The sequence below is a fragment of the Larus michahellis genome, chromosome 5, assembly GCF_964199755.1.
Source record: "Larus michahellis chromosome 5, bLarMic1.1, whole genome shotgun sequence".
In the NCBI taxonomy this organism is placed as follows: domain Eukaryota; kingdom Metazoa; phylum Chordata; class Aves; order Charadriiformes; family Laridae; genus Larus; species Larus michahellis.
The window spans coordinates 49,129,424-49,153,131 of record NC_133900.1 but is presented as its reverse complement, the minus strand read 5'-3'; the positions used below and the strand labels follow the sequence as shown (position 1 = coordinate 49,153,131).

At 46.9% G+C, this 23,708-nt stretch overlaps 1 protein-coding gene across 1 annotated transcript in view; it reads left to right on the top strand.

The window, feature by feature from the left end:
• Window positions 1–586: 586 nt before the first annotated feature.
• Window positions 587–23,708, top strand: part of ADRA1D (adrenoceptor alpha 1D) — a 48,039-nt gene continuing 24,917 nt past the window's right edge. Inside the window, exon 1 of the mRNA XM_074587249.1 lies at window positions 587–1,941. Coding sequence (XP_074443350.1) covers window positions 975–1,941 — 967 coding nt within the window. The 5' untranslated portion in view covers window positions 587–974. The remainder of the gene's footprint in view (window positions 1,942–23,708) is intronic.

The window sequence follows — 23,708 nt, the reverse complement described above, 5'->3', positions numbered from 1 at the left end:
CGGGACCCGCCGGGCAAACCCTGCGCGCTGCTGCCCCCTGGCGGCGGCGGGCGGCGCCGCGGCGGGACGGCTGCACCCTCGGGGTACCTGCCCCCCCCCCCCCCCCCCCGCAGGGGTGTTTGCACCCCAGTGCTGCGTGTCGCCCCCCCCACCCCGAGTGGGTGCCTGCCCATCCCAGGCAGTGACATCGCCCCCGTAGTGGCCGTAGCGGGTGGGTACCCCTCAAGTGTGTTCCTGGCCTCTCCGTCGGTTCCTGGGCCCCACAGTGGTGCCTCCCCCCGCCCCCCGAGCGGGTCTCTGCCCCCCAAGTACGTGCCTGCCCCCAGCAGTGGTCTCGCCACCCCGCGTAGGGTCTGCAAGGGCCCGGCGCTGCTACCGGCTTTCCCCTGCCCCGGGCTCGCCTCGTCCCACAGCCGCCTCCTCCTCCTCCTCCTCCTCCTCCCTCTTCTCCTCCTCCTCCTCCTCCTCCGGCGGCACCTGACGCGCGGGGCTCCCGACAGCCGCCCCCCCGCCCCCGGCCCGGCCCACCCCACCCCTCCCCTCCCTCCCTCCCTCCCCTCGCCCCTCCCGGAGCTCTTCCCGGCGAGCGGGAAGGCGAGCGGAGCCGCCGAGTGCTGCCGGCCGCTGCCCAGCGCAGCCCCCCGGAGCATGCGAGGGCAGCGGGGGGGCACCGACCTCGCTGCCCCCCCGGGCGGGCCGGCGGCGGGGCTGAGCGGCGGCCAGAGCCGGTGGCGGGGAGGGGGGAAGCGAGGCCGGCCGGCGTGAAGCGGGCTAAGGCGGGGGGCGAGGAGCAGCGCATCCCGCCTGCCCTCCACCCCTCCACCCCGGCCGGGGGGACCGAGCCTTGCCCCGGGGTCGCGGGGAGAGCGAGGTGCTGAGCGAGCCTTGGAGGGGGCTGCGGGGATCATGCCGGGGGGGCTGCGCCTCGGCATCGCTTTCTCCTCGCCCTCCATGGAGCCCGGACTTTTTCTACAATGACTTTCCCTGATTTGAGCAATGGCAGCTTGAGTGGGAACCAGACGGGACAGGGCAGCCAGAGCGGTGCCAACCGGTCCTGGGGGCTGCAAGGTGAGGACACCCTCGAGGGCAACGGCACCACGCTGACTTTCGCCTTGGACGTGCAGGCAGTGGGCGTCGGGGTCTTCCTGGCTGTCTTCATCCTCTCGGCCATCGTGGGGAACATCCTCGTCATCCTCTCGGTGGCTTGCAACCGGCACTTGCAGACGGTCACCAACTACTTCATCGTCAACCTGGCCATCGCCGACCTGCTGCTCAGCACCACCGTGCTGCCCTTCTCGGCCACCTTGGAAGTGCTGGGCTTCTGGGTGTTTGGGCGCATCTTCTGCAACATCTGGGCAGCGGTGGACGTGCTGTGCTGCTCTGCCTCCATCATGAGCCTGTGCATCATCTCTGTGGACAGGTATATTGGCGTCAAATACTCCCTCAAGTACCCCACAATCATGACTGAGAGGAAGGCTGGGGTCATCCTCGTGGTGGTCTGGCTCTCCTCCATGGTAATCTCCATTGGGCCGCTACTGGGATGGAAGGAGCCGCCACCACCGGATGAGAGCATCTGTAGCATCACGGAGGAGCCAGGCTATGCCCTGTTCTCCTCCCTCTTCTCCTTCTACCTGCCCCTCATGGTCATCCTGGTGATGTACTTCAGGATCTACGTGGTGGCCAGGCGGACCACCCGGAGCTTGGAGGCAGGGGTCAAGAAGGAGAGGAATAAATCCATGGAGGTGGTACTGCGCATCCACTGCCGCAGCGTGCTGGAGGAGCCTCTCTCCAGCACCCGGAGCAAGGGGCACAACTTCAGGAGCTCCCTCTCCGTGCGGCTCCTCAAGTTCTCCCGTGAGAAAAAAGCAGCCAAGACTCTCGCCATTGTCGTGGGTGTTTTCATCCTCTGCTGGTTCCCATTCTTCTTTGTCCTGCCTTTTGGTAAGTGACCCTGTCCCCTATGTCAGCCCCACTGCCCATGTCTGAGCCCCCAGGAACCTGCTCCTTGGGAAAAACTTTCAGGACACAACTCATGCATGGAGGTGAGGGATAGGTAACTGGTAGGTGAATAAACCAGCAAGGAATTAATTCAATTAATTAACACTTATACAATATTTATTAATCAGAGTCATATAATCAATCAAAGTAAATAGCAAATTAATAAAATAGCAGCATAATAATTGGTTTAATTAATTTATTCTGCATTCAGCGGCTTAATTAATGAAGTTCAGGCTGAGGAGGAAGCAGCTCTGTTTCAAACAGGCTGTAACTGTGGCACAGTGGTCTCCAAACAGCTTTGCAGTCCCTGTCCCCAGCCTCCCTTCCTTCTGATTTTGGGGAGGGCACCTGGATCTGCCTTTGTGGGCCCAGGGCTCTCACCTCTGTTTTGAACTGGTGACGATGTTGGAGATCAGTGAGGTCTGATATCCCCAAGGAGCATGTCAGAGTCTGAAGCGTAAGTCTCACTGACTTCCCAGGATGACAATATTGTGCAGGGACCTGGAGCAGGACCAGGTCTTACCTACAAGGGTGATGGTCCTAGGTGATTTCCTGGGTCTGATCCACCTCCTGCAGGAGTCATGCCCACAGCTCCTGGCCCTGCCATGGTGCCCGTGTCACCGGGTGCTCCTTTGGTGTTGTCTGACAGGTTTCGTGCTCTGAAGTTTTGGCAAGTTGTTTGCCCGTCTGAAAAGCACGTAGACCTCTACGTACAGAGGAGGCCGAGCAGGCACAGAGCCCTCCGGAGAAGTGTGATGTCCAAAATGATGTCCCCTTTCAGCACCAGTGCTACCTACAGCCCATAAAGTGCAGGAACGCGCCTCTTCATCACCACCTCATCAGGCACCCGGTTCAGGGGATCAGATTAACCTTCTGGAGTGGTGTACAAACCTGGGAGGGGTGGGGAGGGCGAAGAAATTTAAATAACTTATGAATATAGAGGATGGCCTTTGCGCAGAGCTTAGCAAAGCAGAGAGGTCTGTCACTCCATCTGCTCGGTGGCACCTGCATGTCCCACAGCCCCCCAGGGACTTGTGTCCAAGTAACCCTGCAGCCAGGGAAACATATAGCTAGTTCTGCACTTTTTCTCAGGATTTTTAAAAAAGTCAATGGAAATAGCATCGTGACCACAAGATTAATTTTCACCTGCTGAGGTTCTGATCTGCCTCCAGCATTGTGGCTGTCCCCCTGGGGACAGCTGGAGCCCAAGGCTATTAGACACCTAATTGCGGCCAAACAATCCCCATCTGCCCTCCAGGGGGATAATTCACCAGGATCAATGGTGCCTCCGGAGCAGGGGTGTCCCTAGGGTGGTGGATCAAGGTGTGGGTGCCTGGTCTCACCATGCTGCTGTCTTGTACCTCTCTGCTTCAGTTTCTCTCTCTGGGTGAGGGTGGCATTTGGTGAGTTTATCGCAGCTCTCTGTAGGGGTGAAATTGCGGCTGTGAAGAGTTTTCAACCTATGTGAGCGTGGGGGTTCATGGTATAGCTCAGGCAGGGAGCCATAAGGCTACTGTGAACTTCTCTCACTGCAAGACCTGAGATGAATTATCCCATCTGACTGTGCCTCAGTTTCCATTTTATTGATGAGGTGTGTTGGGGGATTTTTGTAGCCTGCAAATAAATAGTTTGGGGATCATGGGGCTCAGGGAGATGCCAGTACCCGAAGGCTGAGCTCTCTGGGCAGCCCTAGGGTGACACTCACCTCCTTGGCCGGTCAGAAGGGCAGGAACCAACTCTGAACCTCATTCACACCTTTATACCTTACAGCTAATAAAGCTGGGAATCCGAATCCTGTTCCTCTCAGTTATTCCCAGTACTTGGAAATAGAGAACAAACATCAGGCAAATACTTTTCAGTAGAAAAAATATTTTATTTTGCTTTACCATATCTGTCCTTCCTTGAAACTCGTGAACCAGTTTCTCACTGATGTAAATCATTACCGTTGCACTGAAGTCAAAGGAGACGCTGATTTACACCAGCTAAAAATCCAAACTTCATTCTTTAAGTACGTCCCGTGAACCCATTTGCTTCCTCCAAGCACATAACTTGCCAAGTTCTTTATAAACATAGTTTTGATCTTTACTTCCTGCTGTATTATACATATAGTATAAACACAGCAAAAGTTCATTTATTTTATGACTACAAAATACGCTGCCTTTGATTTCACCCCCCTTTTATTAATTGCAATTTCCTATTCAAATCTGAGAATCATTCAATGCTACCTAGAAGGAGAACAGAAATTTCTGCAAGGAATAATCTCTGATTTTACAGCTCAGGAGGCAGGTCTGAAACTCAGAGAAATCAGCAAAGTTCACAGTAAATCCACAAATTGAAACATGCTGGGGCCAACTCTCCTTGAAAAGAAGATTCTAAATGGTTAGGTAGAAAGGCTTTTTTATTGGCTTGTTAGACAAACTTACATGAAATAATTTGTGGCCAACTGGAAAGGATATTGATACACGTTCTAAATGAAAATGAAACACCAGTGAGAAACAAAAATCACTTTCAGTTGAAGTGAAACATATTATTTCAAATTAAGAAAGGAGGAAGTTTTTTAAAAAATGAGTACTCAGATGCATTTCAACATGAACTGTCACATTAAAATGAATAAGTGATCTATTATATTCTGAAAATATTGGAATGTTTTGACTTATTTTTTTTCTATTTGACATGAATTTGCAAGAAGTTGCCATTGAGTGACTTACACTGTTGTCTGACTGTTGTCTGATTATACTTTTAAGGGATAAGTAAATTTGTAAACTGAAAAAAGACTCCCAGCTCTGCTTAGCATGGACTTAGCAATCAGAAACTTCTGTGTCAGCCCTGTCATCGGTGTCTGTGTGAGTCTGCACGCGTCTTTGCATCTTTCTGCCAAATAGTTTCCAGCTTAGTTAAAAAGGAGTAATATTTATCCCATCGGTGTTCAGAAGCTGAAATAACCAATAATGTTAAATAACAGAACCTATTTATGTGCTGAATGTTGCCTGCCATTTCTCCATGCTTGAATCACCTACAAAGATACTTCTTTAAATCAGCTCAAACTCCTCAGTACCTCCACAGCCTATTTATCAGCTGAGTAATTTAGCTTGCTTGGGCTTGTGATACATGTCCCCAAGCACAGGATGCCATCACCAGGAGTTTTAACACAATTAACAGTCTGCATGGCTAATGAGACTCTTTAAGCAGCTGGCTGTTCAACAAGAGATGAAATCCTAATTACCCACAGAACTCTTGTGTGGGTTGTATTTTTTGCCGGGTGTGCAGTAGAGCTCTACTGAGCTGCTTTGTCTGGGGATCCTGAGTGGTGGTTGTGTGGTTTATGCCAGGGTGCCTCTTCCCTTAGCAAAGACCTATCAAGAGAACATAACTGGAGGCTTCTCACAGATGTGGGGCAGGAGTTTAAGGGTGTTTTGTAGTATAGGATTCATCTCCCTTTGGTTGTCTCAGACATCTGTGCCTTCATCTCAGCTAGTCATAGCATCACGGAGGTGCTAGTTGGAAGGGACCGGGACCTCTGAAGGTCCAACTCCCTCTCTGAGCAACGTTTACACCAATACCAGACCAGTCGTATTCACCCAAAGCTCTCTTTAGCTTTCCAAGGCGAGTGCCTGAAGGTGTGACTCATCTGGCCTATTTTGGACATCCTCCTTAGGATGAGATGAATTGTGGTGTCAATCTGCCTCTTCTTCTCCCTTGATTCTGGCTGCTTGAAGTAGCCAGAGGCAACTAACCAGCTGATGGTGTCTGCACTGCAGGTAGGATGTATCTAATCTGGATGTTTTTGAATCTAATGGAAGCAAGATACCCAGGTGAGGGAAAGCTCAATCCTGTGTTGGTACAAGCCTTTATTTGACACTGGAAAATCGACACAAAAATTCTTTCTTAAGACACTCAAGCATAGAGGCTTCACTGGCTCTTCTGCTAATGGAAAATCCGGCTAAAATTTAGGTACTGGATTTGTCCTTGCATTAAGGCACCTATGCAATGGTCAAGGAACCAGAACGCCCTATAAAACACCTATAGATAGTTACCTGCTTTCTCAAACCTGACCCAGTAGGAAGTAAGTAAGAATAGGAGGAGGGATGGAGCCACTTTTCAGTGGCTGGGGAGTGTGTAAAGACAGTGTGGGACCCTAAATGGGACCATCTCAGGAGTGGAGGCAAAGACCTTCTCCATCATCACCCCAGAAGTATCCAAGAGAAAATAACCATCCCTTGGGATCAAGAATGCACTACCCCGTACCCAGGATGGCAATTTACACTCCTTAATGGCCCTTATTTTTTAAGAAGCATAGTCTAGTCTGGGTGGTGGGCTGACATGTCTGTTATTCTTTGGATTTGCTTAGAAATCAAGGACAGCATGAGAAAGGCACAACAGCACCCATAGCTAGTACCACACAAGTGTGAAGGCCACAACCTAAGGCTCCCGTCACCCTGTCCCTCCACAAGAGGCAGGTTACCCAGACAAGGAAATACTTGAGAGATCCCTCAGCGTAAGCAAACCCCTCCATATTCGTGGTCTTATGCTTGCCTTGGAGTGGTGACTTGCCTGTCTTTGCAGTGGAAGTTGGTACTCATTTCCAAGTATGATTCAAGAAAATAGTGTACCGGCTTTTTTACCTGCATCCTGAAGGAAAGGCAGCTGCTACACAAACAAGGCTCAGAAAGGTCTCCTTCGAGACAAAACAGAAATATTTTTGTAGGTGCTGTTTTTCACAGGGCAGAAGTCCTTTCACAAATCATTTTGCAGAAGATGGGCTCACAGAGGCATAGCAGGGCTCAGGCTTCACTAACTGTTACTTGTAAAATAAACGATGAGGAAGACCATGTAGGTAGAAGCACATTTCAGATGAGTCAAAGTCTTTTCAGGTAGAAAAGGAGAATCTAATTCTATCCTGGTTAGCATTTAGCATGGTTTCCTAAGAAAAAAAGGGCCTATGTCATCACTCTGATTGTGTGTATGTAAGCCTTTCCCCACCACCTGTTGGACTGTTTCATCAATCTCAATCACATTTGAGAAAGTGCTAAAAGTCCTCAATATATCAAGTTCCCATAAAAATGGGCAGATAGGTAAAGGAGTGGGAACTTCTGCACTGTCCTCCACAGAGGGAAGGTTGCAGAGTGAGCTCAGCCTCTGGTTAGACACCACAAAATACTCATTAAAAATCCACCATGACACGCAATTCCACAGAAAACCAAACTTATTTAGTTTTGTTGTGCACAGGAGGACCTGATCAAAAGCATGATTTAAAAGGAGGAGGATGAAAGATAGACAATTCAATTACTTTGATTGTTAGGGCAGTCTCTTGTATCTCCTGGAATTTTCTAAGTCATGGTGGAATTGTCATGGAAAAAGGAATGGGCAACTGCTTTGAAATAATTAGCTATGGCCCAGAGCATCAAATCAAATTGGAACAAGAGCAATTGCAATGAGCTATTCCATCTGCCACACGTCCCCTGTTGATCCTGGTCCACAGGAACCATACATTCCTTAAAAATGCCAGCAAAGACACAGATCCGGTCTCAAAACGTGCTAGATACCAGGCTTCAATTTGATTTATTGGACATCATCCAGACAAGAGGCAAGATTCTTCTAATCTGCTTTGTACCACAGGATGTTTCCATCAAATGGGCTTGTGCCAAATTAGTATAAATTCATTAAATCATAGGGGATGGATGGGTCTTCCAGCCCATCTCCCTTTCTCAGGGAAAGATCTCTTGGCCCTATACCATTCTTGACCTGTTTTTCAAGACTAAATTTAAAGCATTGCGGTGTGGGCAAATCCATTGCTTTCCCAAGCGAAATATACTGTTGCTTAAGTTGCCCTCAAATGTGACTTCGGCTTCTTTTCTTTTTTTTTTTTCCAGTTCAGAGTGTCTGAAATTACATTAGGGCTATGTTGCAGCCTACCAGAATGTCATTTCTGCGGCATGATAGAAGGGAATGTACACGGGGGTATACAGCCCACTGGGATAGCACTGGACGAATAATCCCGGCTCAGGGGACCTGGCTGGGAGTCATCTGCACTGGTTGTGTCTGTTTAAAGATAATATAGTGGAATAGCAGCCTGTGAGCTGGGTTTCTCTCCAGGGAGGATATGTTGACATCCTGCAGAAGGACACAGGAGAGAATTACAAGTAGGCACGTGGATAACAAGCCTGTGAGTAAATTATGTAGCTAAAGCATTTGATGGTGTTGGTTCATTCCGTGTGCCCTAGTGCAGAAGCCACCAGAGTGCAGAACAACAGGGAAACAGTCCATGTGTGTTTGGAAATAGCCAGCAAGAAATTATTATTTGGACCCCAAACAAGTGTGTGTGGTTCCCTTCCTACCCATTATCCTGTGTAAATGGACAGAGGCGGATGGAGGGGTTTAGTGCAGTTTTTGGTGTCACAAGAGATGGTGTGTTCAGGACCTCAAATAGTGACTTGGGCACCCAAGTTTGAACATATGCTTTGCCTCTGCCTGGGCAAAGCAACGCAGTGATTCAGTGAAGTGACTGGGAATAGGACCCAGATCTCCCATGACCTATGTATGGGATTACTCTGCTTCCAGTCCACCCACCACACCACCAAATAAAACTATTTAAAGCCAAATGTCTGTTTTTATATTGCAGTGGCTTGACGCATCTGGAGGCAGTTGCTATAATGGATGTACCACAAACAGGAAAAAAATAGATCCTGAAAAATTTAAAAGTACTGTGATTCAGTGGGCAAAATGTTATAAAATCTCCCAACAGGAGTTTTGGAACCAATACCAAAATATGCCATATAACATTAAATACATCTATATTAAGCTGGGTCTGATGGTTTTATTGTAGTTGCACACACAAAACTTTGTCCTGGTTATTCTGGGAAGGAGCTTTTAATTAGACAGATCTATCTTCATTAATTCATATGTGGATAAATATTTGCTCATTAATTCTGATAATCTGGTTAATGAGATGTAGCAAAGACTGGGCGGAAAGGTGGGGATGCTCTTTCGTATGAACATGCAAGGTGGTTGTTTAATCTCTGCTAGCAACTTGTTTTTAATTGATTTTGCCACAACAAACATCACAAACTAGGTACTAGCAACTGTGTCATGTTAGTAACTAGCAACATAAAAGCTTCATGCTACCTGTAGGGTTTTAATTAGATGTGTGCTCACTTTAGTTAGTACATGTGGCACTTTTGCTCAAGGCTCTTCGGAAAATGAGTATATTTCCTTGGGAAAGCAGCCTGAATTACCTTCCGATCGATCGATCAATCAGGACTTTTACTTGATATGATTACTGTGCTGTATTCTAGGAAGGGCTGATACTACCTGTTAACATTACGGTACCCTTCTGGAATAAAGTCCCAGTTTCTGGTGCCAAACATTATCTAGTAGGTAAAGTTTTCCATGCCATGTCTTTGTAACAGGCTGTGTTCTGACAAATGTGAGACAAAACGAGATAGCCATATCTGAGAAAGATGACGGGAAAAAACACAGCGTTCAGTTCCTATAAGAAATGTTATGAGGACAGCCTTGAGTTTAAAAAGCTCTCGCAGTACCATGAGTCAGAGCAAAAACTTGACATTTCACTCTGTTGGGGTTGGGAGGGTGCTTTATATCACAAGGAATTAGGTAAAGCTGGCCCAATATGGCCAACTTCTGTGAAGTTACAGGCATCTGAGAAGGCGGCAAGTTTCTGAGGTGTTGTCAAGGATGAGCAGTTTAGGAAGACGGGAGCTTGCTGAGGAAGGGCGTTTAAGAGCAATGACCTGATGGTGTCTGATGGGCATTTCTGCTCCTCTGCAGCAGCCTGTACTGCTCATTCCCACACTGTTCCTGTCTTCCCCAAAGTCAAGACAGTCCCTGACATTGGACGCCAACAGTATACGGATATCGGCTAATTGCTTTTCAGCTTTCTATGTAACGAACAATGAAAAATAATTTTTTTCGAGGCTGCAGTTCTTCTCATCCTAATATTGCTATCTAAACTGGTCAGATGAGTCACAGCCCAAAAGCCCCAGTGTCTCCTCAGTGCCTCTGAGGGAGGCCAAAGATCCCTAGCTCCAAGATGCACAGTACACATCTAAACTAGCTGAGATGAATGTCACCGTGAAGCCAAATTTGGGACCAGTTTTGCCAAAGTCTGACACACTTTCAGCTGGAGCTGATAGGACTTATGCTCTAAGGATGTGAAGTGCTCCATATCAGCAAGGGCTCAGGAATCCACACTCAAAATACAGACATATTTTGGCATTGCTTTGTAGATGGGGTGGTAAAATGGCTCTAAAACAACTTTTTCTCCTTGGAGACCTGTGAAAAGAAAAAGATACATGTTTGCAAAATGTTTGGACTTAACTGAGCTAAGTACTTTCAGGTATCCATGAAGAAGCAAACAGTTCTGTCTGTCATCAGAGCGGAGCCGAGCAGGGTGACTTTGTAAAGTGTGGAACCACATACTGACCAGTGAGGAGACACAGAATAGCTCAACCAAGCTATCACTCAGTTGAGCACCCACTTTTCCTTGCAACTGGTATGGCAGGGACACTGAAGGCACAATAGAGCATAGATCCAGAAATTAAACTCTGTAAATGTAAGAAACCAAAGTTTTGCAAATGTGATTTTCACTTCAACCTTGTTGATCTTTTGAGTCCTTAACTTTGCAATTTCCTTAGTGTTCATTTAGCAGTTTTATTATACAGGATACAGTATAACTTGTCTGCAAGTTACTTTTTTGTGTGTTCAGTAGAAATCAGTGTTCACCATAGTGGTAGAATTAAACAAGACAATTTTTAACACGTAACCCCATTGCAAAGCAAAGAATGTGAAAATCTTTTAAAATATTTTTTTTTTCCTCTGTATGAGAAAATACATCTTTACAACAGCTGAAGCCCAGAATCAGCAGTTGCAAAGACTGTGGTTTACGCACCCCATTTTCAGCAATCACCTTTCCATGGACACTGGTGGGATTTTGAGTGGTGCCTGCAGCAACATCCACTTCTTAATATCAAGTCCCAAATTCAAGTGGCTGATGAGGAGAGGTGCAGCCTGAGAAAACAGGGATTTTCTTTGATATTTCTCTTTCCACATAAATTCAATTCAGGAAAGCGCAGCGCCATCCCTGGATATCTCTATATGATGCATGACATCATTGGGTACATATTTTGTATGTCTCCTGCCTTTATACTTTACATGGTGATCCTTCTAATTCATCTACATTTCCTGGTATACCCCACTGTCTCCCACTTAGCCAAGATGGAGGTACTAGCCTGGGTTGTATCACGGGTTATACCATCCTCCGGACAAGTAGTAATAGAAAAGCAAGTCTCAGAAAAGAGATATTATTATTGACAGTAGAAATATTTCAGGGGGTTTTTGCTTGGTGTTTGGGCAAAACAAGGCTGTAAAGAGCTTTTGGCATGAAACATACTTAGTGAAAAGTACAGTTTTCCAATTAATAGATGTTTAGACTTTTTTGACCAGCCCAAGTTGTTCTATCTCCTTATTCTTTTTACACACAAAATTCCAAAGTTCTCCTAAGGTATCTAGCTTTGAGGGTACAAAGCGGTTTTTTTCATCCATCATTCCTTACAAGGTAACTTGGCCCTTCTTGTATTGAGTGGGCTCTCTTGAGATTGTGAATCAGCTTTGTTCTCTGAGCAGACCTTTTCCCAGGAAAGCCTGGTACTAACTACACTTTGTGAATCTGGTTTTCTGCTCTATGTTGTGAACTAATTACCTCCTTTCCTTGTCATGTGATAATGAGGCATGGCTAAGTGTGGTCTCATAACCCTGAGATTGTCATTTGCAGATCGACGCAGATCTGTTGCCTCAACCCAAAAGAGCTCTTCTGAGGATAGATGGTGTTTTCTTCTTTTGTACGTTGGCTGTTAAATGGTGGTGAAGGCATCAGTGACTTTTGCTGATGGGCCAGGCCCTAGGGGAGGGTAACTGCTGTTATCAGTTCAGGGTGTTGTTTTTTCGTTCTTCACAGCAAGTGCTACACCAATGTTGCGAGAAAAGGCGCAAAGCGGTTTTGGCAGAAGATAAACCCCCTTGTGTTCTAACACTCCTCACGGAGGTGGGAGGCCAGGTGCGGCTAGGTTTAAATTCTGAGTGATGCCCAATTCAGCACTATCAGTCCAATCGCGTTTAATATGTATTAAACTATTACGATTTGGATACACTAATAGTGGACTGCACCTTCAGTCTCGTCGTGCTCCTGAACTAGCACGGCCACTCTCGAGTCTTTGATCGCGTTCAGTGAGAAACCGAAATGACTAGCTACTTAAACAGTGCAGTTTATTTAAACAACAGATATATAGGTTCTTAGGATTGCCAGTGATAAATACGCTGTCTGCAAAGCACGTGCAAATGAAAGTGGTGTTACATACACAAAACGCGCGACAAAGTTATAAACAATACAGCCTGGCTATAAATGTAGGAGAGAGATTCTCTAGAGAGTTTTCTAAGTTCCCCGAGGAAGTACTCGGTATAATCTAAGTCTTACCCAAAGGCGTCCCTATGGGGGGGAAGAAAGGCTCAGCCCGTCGACTGGTCCTGGAAGTCAGTGATGGAGTTCTCCTCGACTTGTTCACAATGGTGTCTTCCCTGATATCCCCCCTCTCTCGGGCTATTTTTATACTATTTCTTTTTATCTTCACAGTGGAGTTTGAGTGACTTTAGTCATAAATACTTTTATTATGATTGGTGTACTCAAGGAGGAGTGGTCGTACCTTGGGGGCGGGTAGCCTCCGGGATGGAGGTGTGTTTTGGTACATTGTAATGAGCAAAGTTCGCACAAAGGACAGCATTTCATCAAAATTTGATGAAATGTTGGCTCAGGTAGCGTGTAGGTCACTTATCTGTTTTGTAGTAAGCAAGTAGGCAGCTTATCTGTTCCGTAGTATCATCTCGTTCCCATATCTGCTATTCATCACAAGGGAAGGCCATGGAACAATCGCATTCCATTCCATCGCTCGTGTAGTTTTGTAAACAACCTTGTACAGGGAATCGCAGATGTCGCATTCTTCGTACGCCGGCTGTGGCTGTATTCTACCTCAGAAGCGTCTTGATTTTATGACTTTCCTTAATGTGTGAACAATGCTGTACTTTTGTATTCTTGGCCAATTTAGTAATTATTCCACAACCAAGATTATCACTATGGCTATATTCTCTAGATGCACCCATTTCAGGAAGCAAACCCTGCACTTTCCCCAGCAAAGTAGTGCAGAGTGCTTGACATCCGCATAACTCAGGGCTAGTCCTCTTCGGAGGGGACTTGCACATCCACATCGACACAGGGTCTTCTCTGGATTTCACAAGGTATCTCAGTGGCTCTAAGACTTAATTACTGTTTTGAGCTGTTTTTAATGCAAAGGGGTCTACAATAACATACCAGTTGTTGGCAATCTGTCAAAGAAGGATTTAGGTAATCCAAGTGTCCTGTCTTTCAGGAAGACCTCACATTTGGGGCCCATCCATATGTGTCCCATCGGGTTACCGTGTAGCACCTGTTGGGTGGTAACTCCCTGCGGGCAAGGTCTTCTCCGGGGAGTATGTCTCACCTTTCCCTCACAAAGGACCTCTTGAATGTGACTATGGGGTTGGAGAAAGCCGGTTCCCTGTAGCTATGGTGGAGCCCCTCATCCATTGTAGATTGTTTCTATGCAAGATCTGTGATGAGGGGCAAGGAAAGGAGTTGGAGATCTGGAAGGCATGGTAAGAGACAAGGAGGAAAAGCAGGAGGCTTGGGGTGTGTGGTGAGGCTAACAAGGTGCCAGGAAGGCTCGACTGGGGACCCTTTCTTGTCTCGAGCAGCTCTGAGGTGGCAGGGCTTCGAGGTTCCCTGAGGTGACCCCACAACAGAGGGTTTGCTGAGCCCCAAAATAGAACCATCCCCTCTCTCTCCTAATGCTCAAATTCACAAGAGTGTTTCCAAGGGCAAATGTATTTTATGGTGGTGTTTTTGTTTACCCACCTGCTGTTGATTTGGTGTGGCTGAAAGGGTTTGGAGATTTGGGAGCGAGGGTAGTTCATGAGGAATAGCTTCAGCATTAAAGTTCAGCACCTGGCTGCTTTCACAGGAGACCTGCTTTCTGATTTGGCAGTTAATTGCCATTCTTATTTGCTGTAAATATTTCCTTTAAAATGTTGTTAGGAACACTGAGTGATGAGCTCTTCCATCTGAAGGCTTTGCCTTTATGAGCGCTTTCCATCCAGAGATCTCTCAGCCCTTTGCACCTGTACCTGAACAAACATCCACAAATATGCTCATCCTCCTCCTTCTTCCTAAGCAAATTCCAGCCACCGCAGTGCAAAAATGAAGTCTCTGGTGGGTATTGATTTGTTGCATTGACTATCTGCTGTTTGGGCTGATAAGGAAACCTGCCTGAGTGACAGAGGTAGCATTCACACGTTCCCACCCAATGTGCGCTGGGGACAACCTTATCCCAGTGGTGCCAGCTCCATAGTTCAAATGACTAAATAAGAAGACGGGGAACACACACAAAAATCATCAGGGAGGGAGACCACCCGTCTGTTTCAACACCGCTCATCATCATTTTTGGCTCGGGAAACTGAGAAACCACTTACACACCTCTGGTCACTTGGTAGCTCTCCAGTACTGCTAATGCACCAGCTACTTCTGCCTGTCCTGCTTTCCCTGTTTCGGTGCTGTCACATGGAAACAGAAGACTGTACTTCTCCCTGCACCATAATTTATGGGTGAGATTAGCCCAAGGATGGATTTACTGGAGTGGCTGGAACAGGATATGGCTTTTTAGCTACTCCTAATGAATAGCCTTTCTCTAAGAGGGCTCCTTAGCTAACGCATTTGGAGCTGAGCCAGAGAACCACCAGGTCCAGTGGCAGAAAACCAACTGCCAGCTCGCTAAAGAGAGGGCATTTCCTCCTCCTGGGAAATTTCCAACCCAAGGCAATTCACAACTCAGTCATTAAGGCCTCTGAAATGCAACTTTTATATTTACCCCCTCCAGTAGCTGAAAAAAAAAAAACCAACCCCAAAACATTTGCAAGGGATTCCTGCAGGGAGAAATCCCTGCCCCAGACAAGTCCAAGCTGCCTTTCCCATTGCTCACAGTGGGTACCTTGATGGCGCTCAGTAAAGCAGGACCAGCGGGAGATAGCAAGTATTGGACTGGCCCCTGTCAACTCTTTACAATACAAATCTGCCAAAGAAACATGCCCAGAGCAGTATGAACATGAGGTGGCTGGTGCCACTCGAGTTCAGGATCTGGAATCAGACCTGCCCCTCTTCTGTTCAGCAGTTTGTTTATTTATCACAGTTAATGGGATGTGCATTTCCCCCAGTGAGATAAAGGCTAGAGCAAATCACAGAAGTTATCCCGCCTGATCTCCTGAATTAAACAACTTCTGGCTGCATTGCCATGCAAGACTGTTGCAATGCAAGATTGCAAGGGCTGAAAAAGCACAAGACAAGATCCAGGCTGCAAATCCTCCAAAAGATGTCCATGATGGAGAAAAAAAATACATATGGAAGCCCTGCAAGAGATCTTCCATGCAAGGATCTATCATGCGAACACTAAGCAAGGGACAGCCCCCGCTATGAAAGAAGGTTGCCCCAGCCTTTGCTGGAGGGCTTATGCTGGAGCTGGGTCCAGGCCTTCTGCCATTGACAAGACCTTTGTGAAAGCTTTTAAAATGTGGGAAAGCTAAAAAAGAAAGAAACTTGTTCAGAAGAAATTTGTATCCTAACCTAAAACAGATGATTTCTAGTATAGAGACTGGGGATATCGTCACGGCATGGTGCTCCTTTCTTGTGGCAATAAGCCAAGAGTGGATTAGGGCAACGTGACCAGGAAAGGGATGCGAATCCTCTCTGCAGCAGGAGGATGGTCCGGAGCTAGGCATTGCCACCTCAGGATGGGCCGAGAGGAGGAGGCAACCAGCACAGCAGGCTTATGCCACGTCTCATCCCTGGCTGTTTTCCAGCTGCAGATTTCCTCAGACCAGCCTCATAGATCGCTGAGAAACAGCCCATGGGTAATGATGGGGATCGTGGAGGGCACTGGCCCCAAAAGCCAGGGACTCAGAGCCACTTTCAAGCCCCTAGGTCCACCAGGTGAAGCTGGCAGTGGTGCTTTTTCTTGCCCTAGGTGAGATCCCTCTCACCTGTGTCCCAGGCGGGGAACCTGGCATGTGTATTTCCACCCCACAAGTGATTTCAGAAATGCAATTTGGAAGGGCATGGGGCACACATACATGCGCAACACAACAGTGAAGACACTGTCAGCTGCTCACCAACCTAGTCTGAGCACAGACAGCGGAGGCCTTGGGTTCGGAGCAGCTGCCAGCTCTTGAACCTCCGCCTTTAAAGCCAAGTCCTTTAGGAGAGACTTGTCAAACTGCACCAGAAAAGTTTTTCAGCCATGGACTATTTTTGTTCCCAGGGTCCCTTCCATAGGAATTATCTGGAAAGCTGTGAGGATGCGTTGTGAAGTCAAGCTGGCGGCCAGCCATGGGCTTGTCTGCCTCCCTCATTATTGCACTCAGGCTGGGGACTTGGGGAAGCAAAACAGAATGGCTTCACGTCACAGGGTTTGCTTTCTGTGTATTCCTTATTCAGAGAGCATGCAGAGACAGGGGAGGAAGGAGCAAAGCACAGAGGTTTCCAAATATTCCATATCTCCCTCTCTTCTGCCTTGCAAAAGCAGAGTTATTTGGGATTAATCACACTGTGTTTCACTTCCAGTGATACTACAGGGTTACAGCATTTCAGGGGGCTCCGCAGGCTGGTCTATTTGATATCCTAATGATGCACAAGCCCGTTAGTCATAGGCTTCAGCCCCTCTTGTGTCAGGTGCTGTACAAACAGTAAAGTTATTTCTAGCCCAGAGGAGATCAAAGTGATGGATCCAGATGGATGTGGGAGGCAGGAGAGCATCCAGTGTTATCTGTGTGCAGGCAGACTGCATTTTTTCCGGCATGCGGGCAAAGCAGTAGGAAATAGTGGTCTAAGTATTGGCAGGTATCTTCTGCTAGCCTAGAAAAGCAACCAAGGAGAAGGGCCCCATTTGCATTGTATCTGATCACCTCCGTGACCATTGCCCTTCCTCCCTGAGTCCCCTGCCCTGAATGCCTCCTTACCAGTGCTTCCCTTCTCATCCATGCCTCTCTGATAACTGAGACATCTCATTATTTATGGTTTGCAGGTAGGCAAAGAGGTTAGGGATAGGACGGGACTCACAAATGAAAACTTCTATGTAGAATTGTCTATGGGGAGGTGTCTGCCATGAGCTGGATGTCTCAGCTCCCAGTATTGTCCATGTTTAGAGAGCTAGATTGCTAACCAGACTTTGAGTGCAGTTTACTTCCCTAAGAGATGCCCAGTGCTTTCCAAGATCCCCCAAGGTAGATGAAGCAATCATGTGGGGCTTTTGGTTGTGAGGCAGGACCTAGAGAAGCTTCTAGGTAGAGGGACATCCAGATACCAGGAGGAACATCCCAGGGCATTTACCGCCAGTGGTATGAGACGTAGGCAACCTCTGTGTCTACTTTAGGATGACCTGGATTGCACCCTGGATTACTTTCCCAAGAAATTCAAAAGAAAAACAGACATCCTCATAGAAAATACTTCTGGTAACCTGCCCACACAAACATTTCTTTCTCTCTCCCATAAACTGGACTGTAGGTTGTGCCCTGAAGCCTGGTATCTTGGTGTGTCGTTACCTTCCCCTCAGATGCACCCTTCCACAGGCTAATTCTGAAGCGGTGTCCTGAAAATATGAATAAAGGGGTCACTGCTGCTTTCTCAGATGGTCTTTGTGGAATCAATCTGGCTTCCTTTACATCACTGTCAAGCATTAAAAAACACACCTAATGCTTCAATACAGGATTAGTAGGAAATATATAGAAAAGTCTTTGAAGGAAGGGCTTAATCTTTGCTGACTGGCAGAGACACAGAAGCCATCCAAGTGACTTTACTGGGGTGATCTGTCTGTTTCTCCTGCAGGTTCCATCACTTGGCACATCTATCCTGGCAAGTAGGACCCGGCTGGCCAAATAGATGGAAAACATGGAGTTACCTGCCAGTGGTGGGTTTGACCTCTCCATTTAGGCGATTTAGTGATAGTATGGCTGGATAGCATGGTGGTGTGCACAAAACTTGTCCCATCACAGCTTTGCCCACCTGCTAATGCTGAGATGTGAGAACAAGCTCAGAAACACACAGCATGACACATGTGATGTGCAGGCTCTTCCTGGGTTTAATTAGCATCTCTTGATGACCCCAGCAGGCAGCGTGGCTATGGCTTTCCTACAGTACGGATCCATGAACTTCCCCCAAAGGTCAGGGGAATCAGGACGTGGGTGTTTTCATTTTCCTGCCGCAATGACAGGGCAAGGAAAAGTATTTACATACAAACCATAACTTTCCCAGTGTCTGAGGCTGTTTGAGTCAAAGTCAGCAAGGGTAGGGAGCTAAGTAGAGATTGTTTACATTGAATGTAGCCGTCAGCCTGTCAGGGTTTATTCCACACGTTCAGCTGGAAAAGGTCTGTTCCTTCTCTCTGTGTACTCTCACTGCACACCCATCAGCATGCACTTAGAGAAACCACAGGTGATTAAATTAGTGGCCTAATGTATGGAACAAAAATAATTTGCTCCAAAACCGTGCATTTACTGCTCAAAGCAGAACTGGGTGACTCACAGCAGAACTCAGACAAGCCATTGGAGAGCAACATAGCCAGAAATGTGATGGCATCAGCCATCCCACCAAGTGCATTGGCAATCCCTCAAGTGCCTTATTCCTTTGTAGCTTTTCATCTTCTTCTTCCTCTCCCTGTTTCTCCTCCTATCTGTACCCCTCTGGCCCTCTGGCTCTGGTGTGCAAATACCATGGGCAGCTGTCACCATTTCAAGAGAGGAGTGGCTGCCACTGCAGATTACCATGTTGCATTATCTTCAAAATCACTTGAGCTTCACGTGTGTCCCAGTCCCTGACCCTCTGCTGCCTGTGCCTTTGGGGAGGCCATTTTGGATCTTATTGCATCCAACTCCTAGAAACTTTCTTGTTTGCAGTGGGATCACATCCATGCCTCATTTGCAAACATTTAGTTTTGTGTCCATATCATCTTCGTCCTTAAGTAGTTATGTTCTTTCCTTGGCTTTCACCCTTCTGGTAGTCAGGTGGTCAGAGGTCTTCTTCCCCTGTAGCCTCCTTTTGCTGCATTGAACAAACGAAAATTCGTCCCACCTAATGAATTCCCTTTTGCCTTTATCATCCATATTCCTCCACTGGTCCATCTGAATTTTTGCCCCTTTAGAAGATCACTGGTGGTTTGGATGCTTTGGGAGACCAGCCTGTACTTTACACTCTTGAAGATGCAACAGGCAAATGTGTGTCTGGGTAAGCAATCCTTTGTGGTAATCCTGATGCCCCTGTTAGCAACAGTAGTGGCAGATCACACCTCCCGCCTGGAAAAGAGATGGAAAAGGCAACAACCTGCACTGTGTTGGTGGATGTCCCCTGTGATTGCCAACATGCAACCCATGCAGCTTGGTGCTCTGGCTGTTAAGTCAGCACTGGGTTTGGACTCTTTTGAGTCACGACACAGACATCTCCAAGGAAGAGTGTCTAAAAAAATAAATGGATGATACCTGCCAATGTCCAAGCGCATGCTCAGGATTGTACCAGAGGTTTTATTTCATAAGCCCATCTTTTTCACTGCCATTTTGCTTCATAAAGGGTGTCTCCAAAGACCCTCCTTCCAAACTCAGCTAGAAATAGCTCCCCAGGTCACTGGAGGGGGCACACCTCACAGCTGCAAGGTACCCATCAGCCAGTGCTGAAATGTGGATTAGGAAATGCTGCTCCACTGCCAGATGTGAATCATCCTGCCTCTCCAACACTTGCTTATGGTCACCATGGTGACTGGGTCAAGCACCTCAGAAAAATGATCTGGGAAAGTCCATTTTTCTTTCTCCCTATTTATTTCTTGTCACTTCCAAATGGCTGACTCTTACCCTTGTTCTCCAGCCTGCATTTCAAGGATAAAGTAGCTCACAGGGGACCAAGGAGAATTTATTTTATTCCAAACTGCAATCATCGAGGAGGCAATTCTACCATATGCATGTGAAAAAAGTGTCACCATCCATGAGAAATCACTTTGCTTGTGAAGAGAGAGACAGAGGGACTGGGCCAGCCATAGTTGGCGTCAGAACCTGGTTTCCCCACTCTTTTTCCATCAAATGCTCCATCAATAAGGTTCTCGGGTGGGCAGGCATTGTAAAATAGCCTGGACTGCAATAAAGCAGGATCTCTTCAACACTGGTGATCATGCATCATACCTCCACCAGTTCTTAGCACTCAGTACCCAAGAAAAATAAAACGCCTTTGCACCAGTCACAGGAGCAAAGGATCTCAAGGTTAGAAACCCCCCCTTGGATGAAAAATGTAGAAACCTCTTTGTTTATGCTTAGCCGTGCTGTCCCATCCTCTCCCATCTACGCTCCCCAAAATGTCCCTTGGGACCCACCTCTCTTTGCAAGCCCCTTCTAGCGCCTCAGGCAGGAGGCTTTGCATTTCTCCCTCCTCCCCTTGTCATAGTAATGGACACTTCTATCACTTAATCCTGGAAAAAATCCTATTCAGCGGTCTGTCACATACCCAGGCAATCATAGAATCATAGAATCTTCATGGCTGGAAGGGACCTTTGAGATCATCAAGTTCAACCATACACACAAAAAAAAACACCCCTACAATCTCTGCCACTAGAGCATGCCCTGAAGTGCCAAATCTAGACATTTCTTAAATAACTCTAGGGATGGTGACTCAACCACCTCCCTGGGCAGGCTGTTCCAGTGCCTGACCACTCTTTCAGTAAAGTAATTCTTCCTAATCTCTAATCTAAACCTCCCCTGCTGCAGCTTCAGACCTGAAGTCCTGTCGTTATTCACCTGGGAGCATTTTTAATGGCGCTGCAAAGTAAGACACTGAGTTTAGGTGTCTGCACTGGAGTCACCACTGTTGTCACCCTGATACCAGCAGAGAACCTTGTACCCAGAGCTTGTTTCCTTCCATCCTTCACAAGGCTGGATCCTTCACCACTCTGAATGCCTCTTTTAATCAACTCTGCTGGTGCCAGGCTGGTCACTCAGAAATGTTTCAGCGCCAGCAAGTTTTCCCTTGATTTCATCCTCTCCTGGGTTATCATTATTGCATGTCGCTCCATGTCATTCCCTACACAAAACAGAACACTATGGCAGGAGTTTGAATCCTGCAGATTTTGGCAGAAACCAGCAAGGCTAACACCAGAGCTAAGCGGTAGCTGTGCCTCTATTACCCCAAATACTCGTAAGGAGCAAAAAGCATCCCTCTACACAGATATTTTCATATGTTTTTTGATGCATGGCAAAACCATACAGAAAAGGCCTACAAATGAAAAGCAAACTGAATCGTTTATTGCCATTAGCAAACAGAAAAGAAAAGAAAAAAAAAAAAAAAAACCCAAAATGACAGAGAATGAAAGAATGTGATCATTTGTGGACAATTCATTATTTGTTATTCCTACTAATAAAATCTGTTTGTACTGCAGTTACATCCAGAAGCATGCATGTAGGAGCTGGAATTCCCATAGCAAAATGGTAATTCCTCACTCTAAAGACTTTATTGCCTTGGTTTTGTGAGCTTAACTGTGCAAATTGTTGACCTCTGGCCACCATTAGGTTGTGGGACTATCACAAGTGGTGATCCACAGCAGATGCACGGAAGAATATTAAGCATTAAAATGTGTAAGTTTTCAGTGAAAAGTTGGATAATGAGGTTGTTGAATCACCCAAGGGAGAGCCAGAAGGCTGATAATGGTCCTTTAACAGCAGGTTTAGGATCTAGTGAAGGAATAGAGAGAATTCTTGGGTCAACAAAAGAAAATTAAATTCTGTTTTTCAAATTGACCCGTGGTGTCCTATTTCCTGTTGTGTTTTGATTAGGTTTGGTTTGGTTTGTAAACTTAAATGTAAGCAAATTCTGATACAAAGTACTTTGACATGCCTGTTCCTCCCTGCCCCAGAAGAAAAGTTTTGCTTAGAAAAGCTTCAACATTAAAACTTTGCATTTGTTTTTCAAATACCCTCTTTCTCTCTCATCTGCTTTGGCCAAAATAATTTGACAAGTTTGCCCTACATGAAAATTTGTATTTGTCTCCTCCAATCTGTATGCTTTTCAGTGAATGAAAGAGGCAACCAATAAGTTTTTGCCCTGATATCATCAGGCGTCTTTTTTTCTGGCAGGCTGCATGAGAATAGTGTCAGGAGAGATATCCTGGCACAGCCTGGAAAGCTCTTGGGAATCTGCGTGTATAAAATGATTAACAAGGCTGAATAATGAAGCAGACACATGTTCTTGCCATGGAACCATGATATTTCTCAGTTGTACCAATTTTTTAGTTTCCCTTTGCAGAACAAGTCCTGAAATGCACGTTTGTTGCTCTGTATATCCCAAAAGCCATTTTAGGGGAGCAAGTGACCTCTTTCAAAGGAAAGTCATGGATGTTAGCAGTGGCAGAGAGTGACAAAGGATGTCACCCAGCCCTTAAAAAACAATTACCCTTGAGCTATTCCAAAATCCAGGCAGGAAGGGTCAGTTCGACATTGTTGGCCTGCAAGTTGTCAGTGCACTTGGTGGTGGGAGCAATATCAAGGGCCAGGCAACAGGTCAGGCTCAGCCATGGAGCCAAATTCTTCCCGTTGTAACCTCGGAATACCTCTTCGAGGCTCTGGGCATAGATGGTATCGCCCACACCTCTTCACATGCACCACAGCTGGGATACTTGTGACACGGGAGATGAGAAGCAAGGACAGATTCGTGACCATGGAGGTTCCCAGGCTAAGTAGCAAGGGATTCCTCACAGTCTGCACGGCCACTTCATAAATTGGACAGTTTCCTCTCTCTCAAAGGGAGCATCCAGGGATTTCTCCATGCCAGGACATCAAAGAGGAGATTATAACCAGCTGTCTCATGCAGCTAATTCATACCAGGCCTCTTTATTCCTCAGGGAAGTCTCTGGGGGAGCCAAGCCAAGGGAGGTCAAAAAGAATGAACAAAGGAGCACAAATGTCCCAGAATGTAACGAGGGCAGAGACCACTTTCTCCCCGTGGTGTCCTCTGGGAAGCAATCTCCCCCCTGGTCCAATGCTCCCCCTTCCTGGAGGACAGTCTATCAGTGGAATCTGGACTGATTTGTCACCCAGCACCCACGGAAATATCTCACCCAACTTCTTCCTCTTCTTGTTTAAATAGCCTAGTGCAAGGGCAGGACAGAATGTCAGTACAGGCTGGGGGATGAAGGGATTGAGAGCAGCCCTGTGGAGAAGGACTTAGGGGTACTGGTGGATGAAAAAATTGGACATGAGCTGGTGATGTGTGCTCGTAGGCCAGAAGGCCAAGCGTATCCTGGCCTGAATCAAAAGCAGTACGGCCAGCAGATCGAGGGAGGTGATTCTCTCCCTCTGTTCCACTCTGAGTGAGATCCCACCTGGAGTATTGTGTTCAGCTCTGGGGTCCCTAACACAAGAAAGACGTGGACCTTTTACAGGGGGTCCAGAGGAGGACCACAAAGATGGTCAGAGGGCTGGAACACCTCTGCTATGGAGAGGGTCTGAGAGTGTCGGGGTTGTTCAGCCTGGAGAAGAGAAGGCTCCAGAAGACCTTATTGCAGCCTTTCAATACTTAAAGGAGGCTTATAAGAAAGGTG